At 44.0% G+C, this 20,128-nt stretch overlaps 1 protein-coding gene across 1 annotated transcript; it reads right to left on the reverse strand.

Annotated features, from left to right (window-relative positions):
- Positions 1 to 430: 430 nt before the first annotated feature.
- On the reverse strand, positions 431 to 19,273 carry cin (Molybdenum cofactor synthesis protein cinnamon). Its single transcript, XM_075700257.1, has 19 exons — positions 18,945 to 19,273; positions 17,312 to 17,390; positions 17,174 to 17,231; positions 16,620 to 16,712; positions 16,447 to 16,541; positions 15,886 to 15,952; positions 15,720 to 15,815; positions 6,607 to 6,637; positions 6,385 to 6,534; positions 6,225 to 6,317; positions 5,905 to 5,960; positions 5,503 to 5,622; positions 5,346 to 5,404; positions 4,316 to 4,469; positions 3,486 to 3,607; positions 3,232 to 3,319; positions 3,098 to 3,171; positions 1,089 to 1,257; positions 431 to 762 (listed from the first exon to the last, which is right to left on the reverse strand). Exons 1-19 carry the CDS (start codon positions 18,982 to 18,984, stop codon positions 532 to 534), a joined length of 1,875 nt encoding a protein of 624 aa, XP_075556372.1. The 5' UTR covers positions 18,985 to 19,273; the 3' UTR covers positions 431 to 531.
- Between the last annotated feature and the right edge of the window lie 855 nt (positions 19,274 to 20,128).

A 20,128-nucleotide genomic window follows, 5' to 3' on the forward strand; every position in this document is an offset into this window, starting at 1 on the left:
ATCTTGAATTTCTGTCTCTCGCATTCCCAGTCTTTTCTCAAGGTTTATGTGAGCCACTTCATAGAACCTTTGTACTATAAATATGTCCACAAATATATTTGGGCAGCCACGGTAAGGAAAGTTTGAAAGTCTCTGCAAAGAAAGTTTCGCATTGGAAAACTGGTAGCCTAAATAAGAAAATCTCCCTACAGTCGGTAGGTTTTAACTTTTTCTTTTAAGTGCAGAAAGCTCGGCAAATTTTGTGGTATATTCTGAGCAAAACAGTTTCTTCTTTCCCATGCATTTATATAGGAGCTCCTGTGCTAAGACTTCTACTTGGGTGTAGAAACTACTTCGACCATCACTCGATAGATAGAACTGTTTGTTTAGATTGCTTTATGTACAATAGCACATAATGTGAACATGGAAGAGCCAAAATGATAAAGACATATATTGCTTTCAACTTTATTGCAAGAATAATATGAAAAACATCTCCTTGAACTGACAATAGCGGTAATGAACACATTAGTAATGTTGCGGCTCAAGTGCTTTTTAAATCATGTCAGTCACGAGCGCAGTCACAAAAGTTCCTGCCAGAAGTGCTTTTGTTTGGGCTGTGGCTGGTGGCAGCATTAGAAGAGCATTGGCCCCTTGGAAGCTGAGCAGACGGCTGCTGATTTGATTTCCTGTGCTCCTAGCCACGGGGTGTGCACAGTCCTCCGACCAGGACAGCACTGCCCTGTGGTACTCTGGTCGTGGGTCCAACACTATGTCCTCAGCGAGCTGCGGAAAGCCCAAAAAGAGAATCCCAGAGTTCTATGCGATTTCACATACAGTCTGAACTTGATATAATGAATTATTGGATACTATAACAAAGGTATTTTCATGTTGAATACAACTTCAGTATAACAAGGTTGAACTAACACTTGCCTTGTGTAAAAATTTTAATATTCTATATGATTAATTTTCCTTGTAATATTGTGAAAACTATTGAACGGTAGAAATGAGAGGCTAAGCAGGTGTCTAACTGCCACTATACAAAGCCACTGCAAAGAAAAATGAGCTTCAAAAATGTTTATGTCTTACAACCCAAGCACACTTCAACTCACCTTTGCTTTGACAGATGTGGGATGAACTGTGGCATGTCCGGACATCTTTCGGAGAGCAGGCAAGACGTAGAGCTGGCATGTGACGGCTGCTGACACTGGGTTGCCGGGAAGGCCAAAGACAAGCTTGAGCTTGTCACCATACTTGAGAGATGCAAACGCTGTTGGCTTCCTGCAAGGAAATGGTGATGGCTAAAGGTGCACACATAGGCAGCTCCAGGTATTGCTTGTGGCCATGCATTCGTGTTTCACACACTATGTAGATTACGAGGTTAATCCTGAAAGCAAATGTGACAGTACTAAACTACAGGCTCAAATTTGTGGCATAACAAACTTGAAAGAACATTAAGGGCTGTGCAGTGAATGATGCAAAGTAAAACGAGAAGCCTACCATAAAACGAACAGACAACCAACTGCTTGGAACATGAATCGAGATAACCCCTGCTGATGGAATGACTCCCTATCCTTGTGGCTAAAACGAGCCACGTTTTTCTCATTAAACATGGATTTATATTTTTTATTCATCACTAAAAGTAACAAAAAATGCCCTTTCGCAACCAACGCTGCGAAAACATGAAGCTGCATAAGAGGTCCACCACCTGACCTTCTATTAGTGTACACAGTTCCCGGTCTTTCTATTAGTATTGAAATGCAGTGTGCTTTTTATTATAAGCTTTTCCTGACTTACAATGTACGGACAAGCCTTCATTTGTAGTGAGCAGAAAAGTGACGCTGCCTTCGCCTTCGTTTTTGATGAATTGGCTTGACTTGTCTATCGACAGAAAGACGACGACGGGGGCCAGCTAGCCACGAAAAATGCGGTACAAATATAAGAAATGTCTGTACAAGAACACGAACTTATTGCACCAGCTTTCTATATTCAAAAGTGTTTGAAAAGGTCAAAATGTAGGTGGTTAACCACAGTTGCAGTCACTCCTGTGAAAGCAGAACGATGGGTGGCTTTCACAATTTGCGAGGCGGGCTATCGACATTGCTCTCACTTCACAGCGCTGCTGGAGGACGGACTCTTACTTTTCTAGAAGCTGCTCAGATTGAAAGTCTGCTTACAAAATATCCACGTGCATTTGGAAGTAACTGTAAGCACTAACTGTAAGTAACCGGAAGTAAGATGTAAGCACTACTGGGGTGAGCTTTGCGTTGTGCCATAAAAAACTAGGTACTTAAATATCAGTTGTCAGTCCCTTTAAGAGTGGTACATGGCAGTGTCGAAGAGAGACCAAATGAGGGCAGGTATTTTAGCTGAGATTACAAGGAACAAGTAGAGTTGGACAGGTCACGTAACACCGAAAGGATCGAAGTACAAATTAACAAGAGTAGTGCAGAAGAAGTACTCACATGAAATATTTGACATTTCTTTTGCAATAAAATAAAGTTCGAAGTGCTCAAAATCGTTACAAAGGCTATTAGTAAGAATCTGAGCACCATAATTTACTATTGTACTTGCTTCGATGAGCCTGTTTCTGTTTTGGTATGCAAAAGGTGGATGCATCAGGACGTCGCAATACACTGGCTTGCATCATTCCTGCGCGGCAACATCAGCAAATTTTGCTCTATGTCATGACCTCTGGTCTGACAATTTGAGACCAAACTTACTATCAAATTAAAATATCTATAAGTTGTTTTTTCAGCCTTCATACTTGCTAGGTGTCACACTTTTACATGCAAGGTAATTTCTACAACGTAGAACCTATGTGTGTCAATGCATCTTTAAGAGTAACAAGAAGGAACGTTAAGGTGAGGAAAACCCAGTTGATGATGGCGGACAAATTAATCAGAATAGAATATAACAAGACAAGGAGACTTGTGCATGTAGGGTTGATTAAGCTGATGTGGGACACATGTAATGGTAGATATTTGGTATAAGCCTTAGTTCTGCAGTGGACTTGCACAGGCAGCTGGTGATAATACTGCTGTGCATTTGTGATGAGAAGTTCTGCCTGTGATACGGTGACTCGAGGAGCAGACGCACACACAATTGTAAGTCTACTAACCCAGGCTTCATGAGGACTCGTCCAAAGTGGATGATAGCTGAGAACTCCTTGACAAGCACTGCTTTGAGAAGGTCCTAAGGAAGTAACATGGGCTTGTCAGGAAACACACATCAGTAGACGAGGGGTGATCTTACCTTCTCTCCCATAGATACACCTCCTGACGAGACGACCACATCAGCTTTTTCAAAAGCAGCCCTCAGTTTCTTTACGTGGTCATCAAACCTGAAAGTATAATGGAACAATTGTTATGAAGAAATTTGATATGTTTTCTTAAGCTTTCGGGGCTAGCGGCATAGTCTTAGACGGCAGAATTAAAATCAGCCACATAATCGCTCACAGAAACAGACCATGTGACACAACTAAAAAAAAAATTATCATGACAACACACTCGTCACGTGCAATTCCTGCATCATGTGCTGGAAATCCGTTTTTTTCCAACAATGTGATAAGTGTCGTCTTGTTGCTGTCCCTTATCTGGCCCAGCTTCAGCACACTGCCTGGGGCCACAATCTGTAAAGAAAAAAAAAAGGAGAAGAAGAAAAGAGGACCAGACTCTGCAGCGATGAGTCAATGACTGTGCTAAGCAGCTCGCAGCGCCATTGCAATGTACTTAGTCACATGCCCTAGCAATCCCAGTCATGCAACCAAACAAGCATTTGCATAAGCAAAGCTCAAGTTTGGTCTCCACGTTTGAATGCCAGCTGTTCAATGGCACTTACTAATAGATCCCAAATAGACAGTGAGGATTTGCACTAAGCGCAAATACATTGTGTGCTTGTATGGCGTCCTTTTGCTGAAGTGCCTGAAAATGCCTAAAATAAGGGTGGGTGAGGTATCTGAGCAATTCCTTCGAAGTAGCTTCAGCATAGTGTTGGACATGTATAAAGCCATAACGCTAGTAATTAGACAGCCAATTAACAACAAATCACTAATTCACTTTGAACAGTTTTGTAAAGTTAGGGACGTGTTATAGAAGCCAAGTCAAGGCTTTCGCACGCTATTCTGTGTGTGTGCATGCGCACATGCATGCATGATTGTGCATATATGTCAACGACAAAGTTCATCATAATCATCATAATCATCATCATCATCATCATCATTGTAGTTATTATGCCAACTGGTGTCCCATTACACCTGTAGTATGGAATGACATGGAGAATAAGTAGTCTTTCTCTGCATACTGCACGCTGTTGCGCAATAAGAGAGTGAGAACAGTACCTCATTTCCAGTGGAGAGGACGGCCACTCGAGGCAATCTGTACACTGCAACCACGCTTGCACCAATGGTGGCAAGCACACCCAAATCTGAGGGGCTAAGCTTCGTTCTTTGAGCCAAGACATGCTGCCCCCTTTCAATGTCTGATCCCACTGGACTGCAAGATAAGGTATCGGCTTACCTTAAAACATCGCAATAACTATCCAAAAAGAAAGAAAGAACAAAAGAAAGAGAGGAGAAACAAAGAAACAGCACATAAGAAAGAAAAACACAAAAGGTCCTGTGTCTCTAACAAGACAGGTTCACAGAAAATGAAGCTGAAGTGAAGGCAACTATTGGCCCGATGGAGGCAAGTCCCCTTGTCGAAATGTTGGCTCCTGAGATGCCTCTTGTTCAACTACTGCTGACTGCTAAAAGACAAGTGTCATCATTTCAGCAGATTTTCTGCTTTATTTCTGTCTGCGTCAGCAGCGAGAATGTGTATTTAAGCAGGAATTTTAGTGACGTTTGTGTGAAATTTTTTCATCATGCTTTTAGTAGGCTCACAGGAATATTTCATGGTTTGTAGTGCCTTTACTGGAATTTTCTGCATTAGCAGCAAAACTGATGTGTTTTTCAGTGATAGAATCACTGTTAATACAACTTTTCCGACACACTTTGTAGTGTAGGACAAGAAACTTCAGAAATGTATTCAATAAGCTCATTTAGAAAAGACACGGCCATATGTTTCCACTGGCATACAACTCTGCGACAAAAAGTTGTGATTCGGAACAATCTAATAAACTAGGAAAAGCAATTTTATCTGTTCAATTTTGAACACAAGCTCTCCGAGAATGACACTTGATAGTAAGGCTAGCTTATGAAGGCTACAAATACAGCTTTTGAAGTTTTGTAAAGTGTGCTACAGAAACAATCCAGAATGGCACTTCACGTGTTGCAGGTCCTATGCCACTTGAACTAAGCAATTAACAGCACGGTCACATTTCCAATGATACTTCGCAAGTGCCCCAAACAAAGCACTTCCTCTACGCACCGGATATCCTGTCCAACCACAGGAGCAGTTATTATGTTCACTTCGAACTCCTGGGAGCCCTAGCAAGGCAAGGAGACAAGTGTGACCAAGTGAGTCAAATTGTGGCTTTATCCAAGCACCGTAAAAAGACTGGATTTAAAAAAGGCTGTCTACTTGCATCCTCCGACGCACGAACAAGCTCAGTGTCTTCTACTTGCACCACAGCATCACATGGATCTGGGACTGGGGCACCCGTGCTGATTCTTGCACACTGTCCAGGCTTGACGTGATGCAAGGGCTTCATTTGCAAAAAAATGTATTGTAAGTATTCTTATTTGAGATATGGGCCGGTTATAACGCAAAACTATTCCAGTCTGTTTTTATTCTGAATTGGCCATTAGCCCTCAGTGATAGGTCAAGACGTTTTGGGCTCTGCCCATATTGGCATGGCACCTGCTCATATGGGCTGGACTTGAACCATTCTGGCTTATCACAGAGGGCTAATGACTCGTTTTGAATAAAAACAGGTTGGACTAGTTTTACGTTACACTGACCCTGGTTATGAAACTGCAACACTTACACTGGAGCCTGCTGGGACAGCGTCTACCACCTCTCGCAGCCCGTCGCCATCTGAAGCTGTTGGAGAAATCATTATGAGAGTGATCAAAAGACCATTATTCTTTGGCTTAACCGGGGGCTCGATTTATATTAGTCATATCAGATATTATTCTGATTTTATTCTTTGGGTGAGACAACCGCACAGTCTTTGGCCTGTGGCAATGGAAAGTTATTGTAAAGGTGGGCCTTATGCAAGAGAACAGTTAAGCTGTTCATGCGCTTTTAAAGTTTGAGCTTCACCGATTGCAGAGAAAAAAATAAGCATGCTTTCTACATACTTACCAATCACAGCATAGCCATCTTTGATAGACGCTGGAAAAGGTGGCAGGGGGTCTGAGGCATACACATCCTTTGCTAGTATTCGCCCACAGGCCGCTGCAGGGTCATTTGAAGTGTTGGGCAAGAATAATATCGTCTTGGTTGCATATTGCTATAAGAATACCTTGAAGTGGCACCAGCTCGACATCCGTCTCAGAACACTGCTCCAGCACTATGGCTTGAGCTTCAGGAACAGATATCAGAGGATAGGGAGAGTGCCTTGGTCGAGAGGCGACAGTGGTGCTTAAAGATCCCTCCATCGTGCATTGACAGCCTTGTAAAGAAGTGACACAATAACATGCATGAATACATTAATTACAAGTGGGATGACTTTTGTGCGGCTTACCGTGGCTCACAGAGGTTGGAGATCCAGATACCTATCGGAAAAAAAAATGAGACAGAGAGAGAATCAGGTGGTGCTTTGAAGTAAAAGGGTAACAAAAGCATACTTTGTTTCATACAGGGCAGGCAATGCTATGAAAGCTAGAGAGACTTCTCTCACTGCTTGCATTTGCAACCTAATGATAGTGCATCACATATGAAAGAAAGATGCAGGTAGGTGTCATGTAATGCAACATAACATTGTCTCGCACATCTGTCTCAAAATATGATGTAATAATTACATGGAAGGCATAGAAGATATGAACCTATTTACCACAGAAGAAGAGGAGTGGCACAATGCTAGAACCAACAGCAGCTACAGTGTACCAATTGCCCTCCTTACCAAAACATGGTACGAGGGGAGATCAAAAAGTTTTGCCACTTGGCTATAACCAAATATCTGACAGTGATCTCTCTCTACCTTTTGTTTACGTCATCTCTGCAGCCTAGCAACGTCTGAATGTCGAGCCTTCCTATTTGTTACTTGGTCTGCATCAGTGAGTCAAATATGGCATCCTCCCACAATTTCAAGCTCAAGTACCGGAGCGTTTTCAAATTTTTGTGTGAAGGTAGTTCCGCCAAAGAAATTTACAGTAGGATGGTGAATGTGTATGGCAGCGAATGTCCTCCATATGCTACAGTGACTCGCTAGTTCACCGAGTTTAAACATGACCGTGTGCAAGTGGAAGACGACCCAAGGTCAGGGTGGCCGACCACTTCAACCGATTTCGACCATTCAGCCTCAGCAGAGAGTTTTATCATGAATAATCGCCAAATCAAGGTGCCCGATGTTGCGGGAGAATTGAATATTTCTTATGGCAGTGCCTTCACTTTCATCCACAATGTTTTGGGTACGTCGAAGGTCTTGGCACGACGGGTGCCACGGAACCTCTCAGCGCAAGATTGACGCCACCGCATGCATTCATCAAGGGATGATAATGATGAAAAGCTTTATTTATCCCTGTTTAAAGGGAAGGGGGCAATGGAATAGAGGGTTGGGGGAGGAACTACTTGAAGTAGGCCTCCTTTATCCTCTCAGCCCACTCTAGGATGGCCTCCTGAAGATCGGGCCTGGAGCTGCGCAAGGCAGCCTCCCACTGCTCCTCACTAGATATTAATTGCTTGAGGAAAGGGGGAAAGGGGTGCTTAGGGCACCCCCACATGATGTGGTTTAAGTCTGCTTTGGGAGAGACACAGAATTTACAAGAGGGAGAAAGGTAAATGGCGGGATGAATGCGGTGGAGGAGGTAAGGGGATGGCAAGGTGCGAGTCTGCAGCTGTCGCCACAGAACTTCACACCTACGCAGGGATTTGCCCATGAGTGGCGGAAAGGTTAAGCGGTCTAATCGGTAGTGTGAGCAGATGTCGTGGTAAGCAATAAGTCAATCCCGCGCTGTAAACGGCGCCTCCTCCATGGCGAGGTCCGACACATCTGATGCCTGAGCCCGGACTGTAAATCCTCGGGCACTGGCATGAGCCGCCTTGTTTCCGGCAAGGCCCGCATACGCGGGAGTCCAGATTAATGCCACAGTTTGATGGAAAAAATGTGCCAAGAGGAGAGAAAGGGCTGGCTTAGAGACCCTACCCGCTCCGAAGTTATGTATGGCTGCTTTGGAGTCACTAACGATAACTGATTAATTGGGGATTGTGAGGGCCAGTGCTATGGCCGCTTCCTCCGCCTCCTCCGAGGAAGAGCCAGGAATGGAGGCGGCCGCAGCGACCTGGCCGTGAGAGTTAATTACTGATATTGCGTAATGATTTCTGTTCCAATATTCGGCAGTATCAACATAGAGCACGTCTTTAGAGGTGGAGAATTGTTTTTGTAGAGCCTATGCTTGCTGTCTCCTGCGCTGTTTGTGATGCACAGGGTGCATGTTTTTAGGAAGTGAGGGGATGCAGAGGTTCTCGTGTATGTGATGTGGAATGGTGTATTTAGTCTTGATGATGGGTGCCGGAGAGATAGAAAGAATTTGTGGAATGTGTCGACCTGTTGCGGTGTTAGAGTCTGCTATATTGGGATGTGAGGTGGGCTTCTGTGAGTCCAGTAAGTGTGTTGAAAGTTCCAGTAAGCATTAGCCTTTCAGTGGAGGTACGTATGGGGACCCCCAGAGCGAATTTATATATTTTGCGTAAAAGAGTGTCAATCTTATCTGATTCTGATTTAAGGAAATGTAGATATGGTGTTGCGAATGTAATCTTACTGATAACGAAGGCCTGAATCAAGCGGAGAAGTTCGGCCTCCTTTAGTCCGCCATGTTTATTGGAGACTCGCCCTAGAAGGCGCAGGGTGTGATCGACTGTGGTGTGGAGTGTATGTAGGGCATATGTGTTGAGCCGGTTGCTTTGAATGTGTAAACTGAGCACCCGGAGCCTGTCCACTCTAGTAATGGGGATGTGGTTTAGGATGACCTGTATACTAGACATGTGCTTTCCGGCCCCCCGGTGGGATGGCAGAAGAAGTAACTCGGATTTTTGAGGGGAGCATGTGAGATTCATAGCCCCGGCATGAGCCACGACGGCGGCTGCTGCGGCCTGTAGAGTGTCTTGAATCTCTCCATCGGAGCTGCCAGTCGTCCAAAGAGTGATGTCATCGGCGTAGAGTGAAAACTTGAGATTGGGAATAGACCGCAATGCTTGCGCCATCGGCATCATAGAAAGATTAAAAAGAAAAGGGCACAGCACTGAGCCTTGGGGCGTGCCGTAGCTACCTAAAGCGTATGAAAGGGATTGCTCTGTGCCTATGTGTATCGTTGCGGTACGGTTGGATAAGAAGGTACATATGTAGTCATGTGTCTTTCCGCCAACCCCAATGAGATTAAGCTCTCGGAGGATGGCGGAATGTGAAACGTTATTGAAGGCTCCGTGGAGGTCCAGACTGAGAATTGCTTGCGTGTCTAGACTGCTATTGGGTGCAATGATGTCATGCTTCGTTCGAAGCATGATATCTTGGCATGAGAGAGATTTTCGAAAACCTACCATTTCTGATGGATAAGATTGTTGTCCTCCATGTATTTACTGAGTCGGTTGGGGATGACGTGTTTGAATGTTTTACCTAGACAAGAGGTTAGTGATATAGGCCTGAGATTAGAAGTGTTGAGTGGTTTGTTTGGCTTTAGGATAAAAATTACCCTGGCATCTTTCCACGAACTAGGGAGGGTGCCAGTGTCAAAGCAGTGATTGAAGTACGCCGTGATGGCTGTGACAGAGTTGTCGTCTAGATTGCGGAGTATTTTATTGTTAATAAGGTCGGGGCCTGGTGCTGACATTGTGCGCAGGGTGGCGAGGGCATGGCGAACCTCTGCTTCCGTGATAGCAGGGCTAAGTAGCTCGTTGGGTTCACCAGTATATTTTGGCATGTCATACTTCTGAGCGGGAGGCAGATGTTTATGGCGGAGGTTGTTGAAGAATCCGTTGAGATTGTTTTTGTGTGTATGAAGCAGTTTGTTTATACTATGGTTGTGGTGTGTGCGCGATGTGGTAGGGTCTAATAAGTGTCGCAAGAGTTGCCATGTGCGCTTGTTATCGAGGTTGTCATGCATGCTTTCACATACCTGGCCCCACTGCTGGCAGGCCAGTTGTGTGGCGTACTCCTGGATCTGGAGGTCTAATTTGGCAATTCTGAGTCTTAGTTTTCGGTTGAACCGTTGCCTCTTCCACCGTTTGAGAAGAGACTGTTTGGCTTCCCACATGTGTAGAAGCTTGGAATCAACCGTAGTGAGAGCGGTTTCGGGGGGAAGAGTGGTAGTGTGCGTCTGAGCGTCTGAGTGTAGTTGCTGAACCCATTCTGAAATGTCTTGAATGTTTGTGGGAGCTGATATCTGGCGGGCCTCTTGAAAATTTGCCAATTGGTAAGGCTGAGGCGTTTGGGTGCAAAGGGTTTGTGTTTGAATTGTAGTGTGATGGTAATGATGTAATGGTCGCTACCGAGGTTAACTTGTGAGTTGTGCCATGTGACGTGTTGGATTCTGTGTGTAAGCGTAAGATCGGGGGAGGTGTCCTTAGCTACGCTATTGCCTAGCCTGGTTGGTGCATCGATGTCGTTATGTAATGTGAGACTGTGGTCTTGTATGTGGATCCATAGGGCCTGTGGATCCATAGAGTCTGTGGTCTTGTATGCGGATCCATTTAGTCTCCAAAGCGGTTAGCCTGTCGTTATAATTTAAGACTGTCTCGTCCAGGGTGTCCTCTGATCGCAGAGTGCTCGGAGTTTTACGTTTGCTGGGGGGAGGGTGAAGCGGTTACCGTTCAGTGGAGGGGCTAGTGTCCATGGGGCGGTGTGAAGAGGTTTCAGGTGGGGCTGATGATCAAGGGAACTTCTGCACATCTATTCAAGCGACACAGAAGATTATCTCTCCCGCCTCGTGACTGGGGATGAGACGTGGTTGTATCAGTGGCACCAAGAAAGAAAAAAGCAGTCTATACAGTGGAGGCATTCGGGCTCCCCTCGCCCGAAAAAATTCAACACCCAACGCTCGGGGAGGAAAGCGATGGGGACACTTTTTTTTTGGACGCAGAGGAGAACCTGCTCATTGAGTATCTTCAAAACAGTAGGACAGTTACGGGTGAATACTAGGCCAACATTCTTCAAAAACTGCATAAAGCCACCGTGGAAAAACACCGAGGATTAGAGACAAGCGGTGTCCTCCTCCTGCATGACAACGCCCAGATTCACGGGTCTCGTGTTTCCCAGGCTGCCATTCGAGAGTGTGGTTTTGAACAGCTGGCCCACCCACCCTACAGTCCCGACCTGGCCACGAGTGACCTTTATTTATTTCCGAATTTGAAGAAACACCTCAAGGGAACAAGGTTTGACGACTTGAACTCGCTTAAAACTGCCGTAGAGGAGTGGCTCGGCAACCAGGAAGGAAGTTTTTTTTTGCAAGGTATTAAAAGCCTTCCAGGAAAATGGGAGAAACGCATTAGTGCGAGGAAAGATTATGTTGAAAATTTTTTTTCCCAAGGTCTGGCAGTTGTCCTGATATGCAAGTTGCAAAACTTTTTGATCACCCCTCGTATGTCGCACACACTGGAAGTACAAAGCTGCACAATTAATACACAATTTCACCTAACGTTACACCCACAAGTTGTAATTGTAATATATAAAGCAATTTCGTATACATTGTCACATATCAAGAACACTTGCACTGTGAAATGCACAGAGCAAGATTTATACGACCACACTACTTGCGCGGCTACCTCGGCACTGCCTGCCATGTATGAAATATAGTATATTAAGGGGAGATGCTCCTTGAGGCTCCATTTCTCTGAGTAATGAGGCTAATTGCTTGAAATTATATAGAATAGAGGGTTTCCTACAATATACATAATATTCCTATATTCAAATATGCTTTTAGTTTTTGTAGAAAAAAATGTACACTACCTTGAGCAAACTTGCAATTTCAAGTTTAGGAGGGTGTTATCAATATAGCCTACATTTCTCCTTTTAGACCACAGATTGAAAGTAAGCAAAACAATAGTTACCTTTTAGCTATATACTCAGAAAAAGTGTTGAATCTTGACTATCATTGTTAAATATATTAATGAACAGTTCATAAAATGCAGAGAGGCCTTGATATTTGCATTCTTCACCTTCTTGTGCATGCACATACAAAATTTGGCTGAGATTGAGTCCCATTAAGTTCAAGAATTTTCGTGCAAAAGCAGAGAAAGCAGTCTAAAATTTAAAGAAGAGAAAAATGAGAATAAATATTTCTAAACATGTTTATTATTGACCGACATGACCAATCTGCATGAAATTTGGCGAGAATGCACACCAGTCTGTCTAAATATAAATGTGAAACTAAGAATTCTCCCGGTGCGTTGTGATCAATGGTGATTGAACAAGGAAAGCTGCTGGAGTCCTCACGAAGACACATCCCATTTGTTGAAACATTGGCTCCAGCAACATTCCTTGTTCAACCACTGTCGATCCCTCCACCTTCCTGTCAACTTCTGCTGTTTGAATCCCGGCGTACATGGCACCCTCAGACCTCTTGAAAGCTGCCTAGTCACAGCAATCACACAGAAAGCTGCCTAGCACAGCAATCAATGCTTTGCTGTCCCCCTAACTGAGAAAAGAGGCGAACTGGTGCGGGGCGGCATATATGACGGTGTCCTCCTCCAGATTCAGAGTACAGCCTCTATCTCTGTTGCATGAGTTGAGTGGTCTGTGGTCTTTTCAAAGGTTTTCCACACACTCTATCTAAACCATTTACAATTGTGCCTGCTGCAGCCGTGGCAGTCGCTAGAAAGTCTTTGAAATACAAGCACAACATCGTGGCTACCAATACTACTGCGCCTTAACGGAGACCTGTATTAGTTTTGCGGCACCTCTTTTTGTCACACGCCATTGGATAAGACCACAAACGTCCACTCTATATCTTCCGTGATTATCTGTCTTCCTCGGTCGGGGTTTTGGCTGATCGCTTTTGATGCTGCAAGGTGCACTCTTTCTTGAGATCACAGCAAATGTTTTGTGATTCACTTGTCTCGGCAAGCCAAGGATCACCCAACTGTTCGTGGCCAATTACAAGAGCGCGCGCTGCAACCAACACTATCCGGTGAAGTACCCCACGCTGGTACCTCAAGTCGCAATTGAATGTCTCGAAGAATATGCTGACGATACAACAGAAGCGACACAGGCACCACTGCGGCAATAAAGTTGTATGAATGATGAGAGTCCTTAACTCCTCTTAATTGTCTGTAGCTTCTCAGATAGAGAGCTCAAACACGCAATGCGGGCACGCCGCGATGTGCACGACGTCATCAAACATACCGATCACGAGCCGTTTGCACTCACCTCGACACTAGTCGGTTCGGTTTCAAATTGCGCTGTTTACACGTACTGACGGAGGCGTCATTGCCTGAGCGACTTGCCTCGGGAGCGTCTCTTCGGTCACAAGTTACCACAAATGCAACAGACGTACTTGCATCTCCAGAGGCTTTCCGCTTGCTTCTGCGGCGACGTCCTCCATCATCACCATCACCACCATCATCATCATCATCATGGTTATGCCCACTGCAGGGCAAAGGCCTCTCCCATACTTCTCCAACTACCCCGGTCATGTACTAATTGTGGCTATGTTGTCCCTGCAAACTTCTTAATCTCATCCACCCACCTAACTTTCTGCCGCCCTCTGCTACACTTCCCTTCCCTTGGGATCCATTCCGTAACTCTTAATGACCATCATTTATCTTCCCTCCTCATTACGTGTCCTGCCCATGCCCCCCTCATTTCTTTTTCTTGGTTTCAACTAAGATATCATTAACTTGCGTTTGTTCCCTCACCCAATCTGCTCTTTTCTTATCCCTTAATGTTACACCTATCATTCTTCTTTCCATAGCTTGTTGCGTCGTCCTCAATTTAAGTAGAACCCTTTTCATAAGCCTCCAGGTTTCTGCCCCGTACGTGAGTACTGGTAAGACACAGCTGTTATAAACTTTTCTCTTGACGGATAATGGCAACCTGCTGTTCATGACCTGAGAATGCCTGCCAAACGCACCCCAGCCCATTCTTATTCTTCTGATTATTTCAGTCACATGATCCGGATCCGCAGTCACTACCTGTCCTAAGTAGATGTATTCCCTTACCACTTACAGTGCCTCACTACCTATTGTAAACTGCTGTTTTCTTCCGAGACTGTTAAATATTACTTTAGTTTTCTGCAGATAAATTTTTAGACCCACCCTTCGGCTTTGCCTCTCCAGGTCAGTGAGCATGCATTGCAGTTGGTCCCCTGAGTTACTAAGCAAGACAATATCATCAGCGAATCGCAAGTTACTAAGGTATTCTCCATTAACTCTTATCCCTAATTCTTCCCAATCCAGGTCTCTGAATAACTCCTGTAAACACGCTGTGAAGAGCATTGGAGAGATCGTACCTCCCTGCCTGACACCTCACGTCCTCTATATTTATGGATTGTTCTGTACTTCCGATGACGGTAGTCACGTTTCTTAGGAGTATCCATGGTAATCGTCGTATCCATCACTCGGACAGCTGAAACTACGATTAAAGTTGGAGCATAGGCTAGGGTGGGGGATCCCTAATCGAAACAACCAAAACTAAAGCCCCTCTACCTTCGGGGCTTTAACCAAAACAGCCACAGAGAAAGAAATTTAACAGCCCCGATGCGCCGCGTGCACTTAGTGGCCAATGAAGGGGCAACAATCTACACGGTGTTCTGTGCGTACACGCATACACCACGTGATCTAAAAGCAGCACCAGGACGCTTGAATAACATAATAAATATATAACTAACTAAATAAATAAGTAAGCTTTATGGAAAAAGTTCTGTATTAAATGCTATAAAAAAAGCTCCTTTTTTCCCCACTTTCTGCTACTGCAATACGAAAATGTCGTAATCACTGTCTGCAAATGGAAGGTTCTCTCTACTCCGGCCGAAAGTAAATGACAAAAAAATAAAACGCGCGAATTCGAAGAGCGATTTCACAAATCCAGCTCAGAGAACACCAATAACCATTGCCAGTTCATCAGTGCACGAAATTGCGATTTATTTTTTCATATACATGCTTTGAGTAGAAAAATATTTCGCAGTCTTGATTGGAGAAGCGCCTTGATTTTTTTTTTTTACATGCGTAAATGAAATGGTCAAGCGCAAATATTCAACGGGAATCACAAAACAAAATTTCAGAAAGCAAATGCTATTTTTCAACCCTTTTGAACCCTGTTATCTTGACAGCAAAAGATAAGCAAGATAAGTTATTGCCAAAAGCAGTGAATTTACGGCAACGAGCCAGGACACATGAACCCTAAACAAATATGTCAGGTGAAGGGTTAAGAATTATTTCCAAAGGCAGAAAGCAGTGTGCACAATTCCTTGTGGAATTCTTAATAGCATCTGCTAGCATAATTGGCTTGAAGCGCGAAAGAACACAGGGACAGAGAAAAGGAACACCAGAGAGGACGAGCGCTCGTCCTGTCTGGTGTTCCTTTCCTTTGTCCCCGTGGTTTTTTGCACTTCAAGTCGAGTATGCAGTTTCACAAACTCCATCAAATTTGAGCTGTTATAGCATCTGCTAGACACATAACGCACAGAGAACAGAAAAGCAGCGACGTACAGAAAGTGAACTGTGAAGCTTGTCAGTCTTCATTTTTCGCTCCTGAAGTTGATCAACTGCATGTGGAATAGAGAGACTCGCAAATTCGAAGCACTCCTGCAAGAATATGTCAGAGTTCAGAGTGACACTGACAACATACCTTTAAAGATTTGTTCTCCATACTTACCTGTGCACCTTTGCGGCTTCCTGGGAGGTTGATTATGAGAGTCTGGTATCGAATTCCACAAACAAGTCTAAAAGAAAAGAAGCAGCGCCCATGGATTGGGATCATGTCTACAAACAATCACAGTTGAGTGCAAAAGTCTAAGGACCAGAGGCGCTGCTAAAAATTTTTTCTTAGCAGCCCAGGCATAAACTGAAATTAAGTGGCACTGCCTACATACGTGCACCTGTTTGACCAGCGTCATGCATTAATACAATTTCACGTTGCACGACTGTGCTAGAAGAAATTTAAATTTTTTGCCGATGCTGTGGTCTCTAGACTTTTGCACTTGACTGTACACCTACAGGTAAGCACGTGTTTTGAGTGCAGTTGACACATCAGACAGGTTTGTAAGAAAAATAGAAAAGCGGCCGAGTCGGAAACTATCCATCTTTGCACAGCGCACAAACTAACAAAGACAACAAAACAACTGTTGTCTATGTTAGTTCGTGTGCTGTGCAAAGATGGAAGGCTTGTAAGCTTATGACTGCAGTTATACAGTCCACGTTCAAGTGAACGACTCACCTAGAAAGCATTGCCATTGGAGTGATGCTCAGAGATTTCTGGATAATAGCAATTGTGATGCCTGGAGCTTCTTTCATTATAACTGCTCTTGTAGCCTGTTGGTTAATGATTTGTGTGAAATCTTACAGCAAACAGTTCAGTATAAATAGGTGAAAAAATTGCAGGTTAATGACCTCGGGTGTAACATCTCTTGCCGAGAAACCTGTGCCACCAGTCGTTAGAATGAGGTCGACCTTCTCAACGTCACTCCAATTTAACAGTGTCCTCTGCAAACAAACAATGAGTAGCAACAATCATGGTAATGTAATAGAGGATTGAATGGTACAACTAACTTGGGAAGTACTATAACACAGGCAGGCAGGGTCAAGAGAAACAGCTTGTTTTGTGGAAACTCGCACATTTAATGCCAAATGTTCATGTCTAACATTCCTGCTAGAAATGCTATTGTCACACTACTCCTTGTAAAAAGGCTTTCTCTTTATCCAGCAGAATAACAGATGCTGCGGTTACCGTTGTAGGTGAATGAACAGTTGGCCATACAAGTGTTTGAATTTCAAAAGAATAAACTGTTGAAGCTAGTGCATAGTGTCGTCAGTGTCTTCCTCTTGTTCCTGTCTGCCTGCACTAAAATGCTTTCCATGTACGCTTGCCAATATGTGTAACATGCAGCTGTGCTTTGGTATACCACAGGTTGAAGAAAGGGGTCCTTGAATGACTTGTCACTTACCTTGATGTCTTCAATGTCGTCTGGAACACACTGTCGAGCGACAACCACTCCATTTATCCTGTGCAAGAGAAACAAAGCTAAACTTACAGTCATTTCAGAAAAGTATGTTCTATAAACCTCCAAAGCATGCGCACATACAGTGTTTTTGAATTCACCATGCATTCCAGGTTCCCCCCACTGGTGTCTTCAGCTTCACCTTTGGAGCATCGGTCGCTCACTGGAAGAGCATGCATATACTTTTAACGACAAGCAAATTACTACTGTGTTTAGTAGCATCGGTTACGTGTTCAAGTGTACAAGGAAGCAGCAAATGCCAGCCACACTTGAAAGTACAGTGTGGCTAAATGTTTTCTAGTTTAAGATACATGGTTGTTTCAGCTACAACTTTGAGTATTCCTTGAAACAGTGCATAGAGAATCAGGTTATTTTTTCCAGCTAAACATTACAGTTGAGCTGGTGTACATAAATAATTGTATGATAATCATTGATCAACTCTTCAAGTAATTCACCCACTAATTAACTTTGAAAGAGTTAGTTACATTAGGGCGAAAATTGCAATTATAGAATTGAAGTCATTCAGTGCTCAATAGGTAGAAATCATGAGACTGTATCAGTTTAGACATATTTGTCCCAAGATTTGTCAAGAAATACACAGCTGTGTTCCACATACTGTTGTGCTGCATACAGTTCTTGAGGCTGTCTGGGAAAACATATAAGTGGAATGCCATGTACTTTCGAATTAAAGATGCCATCCGCATGTTACGTAATAAGGGCATAACTTCTAGCCTAGATTTTCACTTCAGATGAAGGCAACTAATCACAATTTTATTAGCAGGTTGCATTGTTGGGCAAGTTGGTTCATTGTATTTGGAAAGATTGGATGCGCTTTGTAGACAATCACAAGGAATGTCTGTACCGTCTTCTTCCTTGTGATTGTCTAGAAAGCGCATCCAATCTTTCTAAATACAATTTTATTAGTGATCTTTTTATTTAATTAAACAGTTTATTGCTTGGCAGGCAATTTTTTATATCCGCGCCGGAGCGACTGCGTAGTCGTGAAAAAAGAAACTGTTTATATCCGTTTACACTGCTGTCAACAATTATTTAATGTATCTGCTGATTCGTGTCAAACCCCAAGGTAATCGTCAACCTTTTCACATTTTAGGCTAACATTACGATTCCCCGAAAGCAGTGTGAGCATACGGATGTATAAGTCGCGTCCTGTTTCACATGCTGCAATTTCGCGCCAGCTGCGTCTTTCGCAGTTGCAATGATTGAAAATGCGAACTTCACGCACTGCCGTACTACTAAACCCTCCATGATGTTTTCCGCCGACCAGTAAGCTCGGAAGAGCGTCGATCAAAGGGCTTTATGCCGTAAACGCATGCACCAATCGCCCTGAATATCTTGGCGTCGAGCCACTTCGGTAAAAATCAGGTAAAAGATGCGAGAAACTTTTCGTGAAACGTTTTTTTTTTTTTCGTGTTTGCAGAGCTCGTTACTCTATCAAAAGAAGTAAACAGGCATTCAGAGTTCAGCAAGCCGAACACCAAAACAACATTAGGGTGGTTAACAACATGCATGAAGGAGCCGACGGCACATTTGCCGCGCTTGCGAATTCGCAAATGCGAAATTGCAAGCAACATCGCACAACATGAAACAGGCTGCCCACGTGCGCATGCACGCAAAAGGATCCGTTTAACTGAAAGAGACTCCAGCCAAGTTCAACAGCTGGCTGCACTCGCACACACTACACCTAGTACACACATACCTGTGAGTATGCCTGTTCTAATGCAGTGTTCGTTATCCATATCGCGCGCTCCGCAAGTGCACTTGTAAAGAAACGCACAAAGGTTATACCACCAACTTCACAAAACCGTGGCTTATCTGATAGTGTTGTCGCTACAATAACGTAGCGTAAACATGTTAAAACGTTCAAAAAGGCGCGTTGAACCTACTACACCGCAGAAGGGCACGTTAAAAGACGTCTTGCACTGAAGTGGTTAATCTCAGCAACCCACTTCGTTTAAAGCTATGTCGGCTGTCTGCTACAAAATGCTAATACGCACTTGGCCAGCCTTTTTGCACGTTAACAACTAAGAGTGCCAGATGTATAATGGCGCTATAAACTGGTCATGTGATGTGATTGTCAACGCTCGATTACAACTGCTTGAAAAAATGGTAAAAATCGCGATGCTATTAGTACAATTGACAAAAGACACTAAATTATTTAAGCAGCTCTAACTGCGTCGGCGTGTGTTTTATTTAGTGCATAACCTGTTTGGTGCTTTGGTCCGTATGGTGACTCTGCGGTGCCCGCGCACCTTCAACCCCTCAATAATTCAAAGTAGAGCCATCTCCGCCATACAGTTTCTCACTGAAACTCTATGATCTCCGCCACCCTTCTCCGTTTCGCGCTCGTTTCTCCTCGCGCGCTTTTGCCCCTAGCTGGTGGCGCCCCCTTGTTCGATGCAGCGTAGCAGACGACGCCATGCGTTAATGCTAGCGGGATGATAACTTTTAATTTGGCGCTTTTGTTTTACCTCCTATTTATTTCCTGTCACACTGAAATTACATCCGAGAGTCTTACTTCAACCATGGGAAGAAGGAAAACGGGTATGAAAGAAATTTTAGGGGAAAGACATGTGAAAAAAAAAGAAAGATGTACGCTTTGGAGTCACAACAAGGATAGCGCGGGAGCACATGTTCGCGTCTCTGTGCAGGTTTTGGCTGAGTACGGTTTGTGAATCGTCGCAAGTAACTGTGAAGCACGGCTGCCTCAAAGCGTTCATCAGAAATAGAAGCTACAAATCTGGTGTGAGTACCGTCGGCTGTAACTGCTCAGTTATGCAGCTACATCGTTAATGAGGTGACTAGGGCCACATCAGCCATTCGGGCACGATGTGGCTAGAGTCTAGAGTCTTACAATAAAGTTTAAAATTTCTTACGTCGGCA

Source organism: Dermacentor variabilis, chromosome 7 (assembly GCF_050947875.1).
Source record: "Dermacentor variabilis isolate Ectoservices chromosome 7, ASM5094787v1, whole genome shotgun sequence".
Lineage (NCBI taxonomy): Eukaryota > Metazoa > Arthropoda > Arachnida > Ixodida > Ixodidae > Dermacentor > Dermacentor variabilis.

Coding starts and splice junctions, on each gene's coding strand:
- cin (XM_075700257.1), bottom strand. CDS start 18,984: ATGGATAACGAACACTGCATTAGAACAGGCATACTCACAG. Junction 6,535..6,606: donor TCCAACCTCTGTGAGCCACG/GTAAGCCGCACA, acceptor CTTCTTTACAAG/GCTGTCAATGCACGATGGAG. Junction 6,318..6,384: donor CGAGCTGGTGCCACTTCAAG/GTATTCTTATAG, acceptor ATGACCCTGCAG/CGGCCTGTGGGCGAATACTA.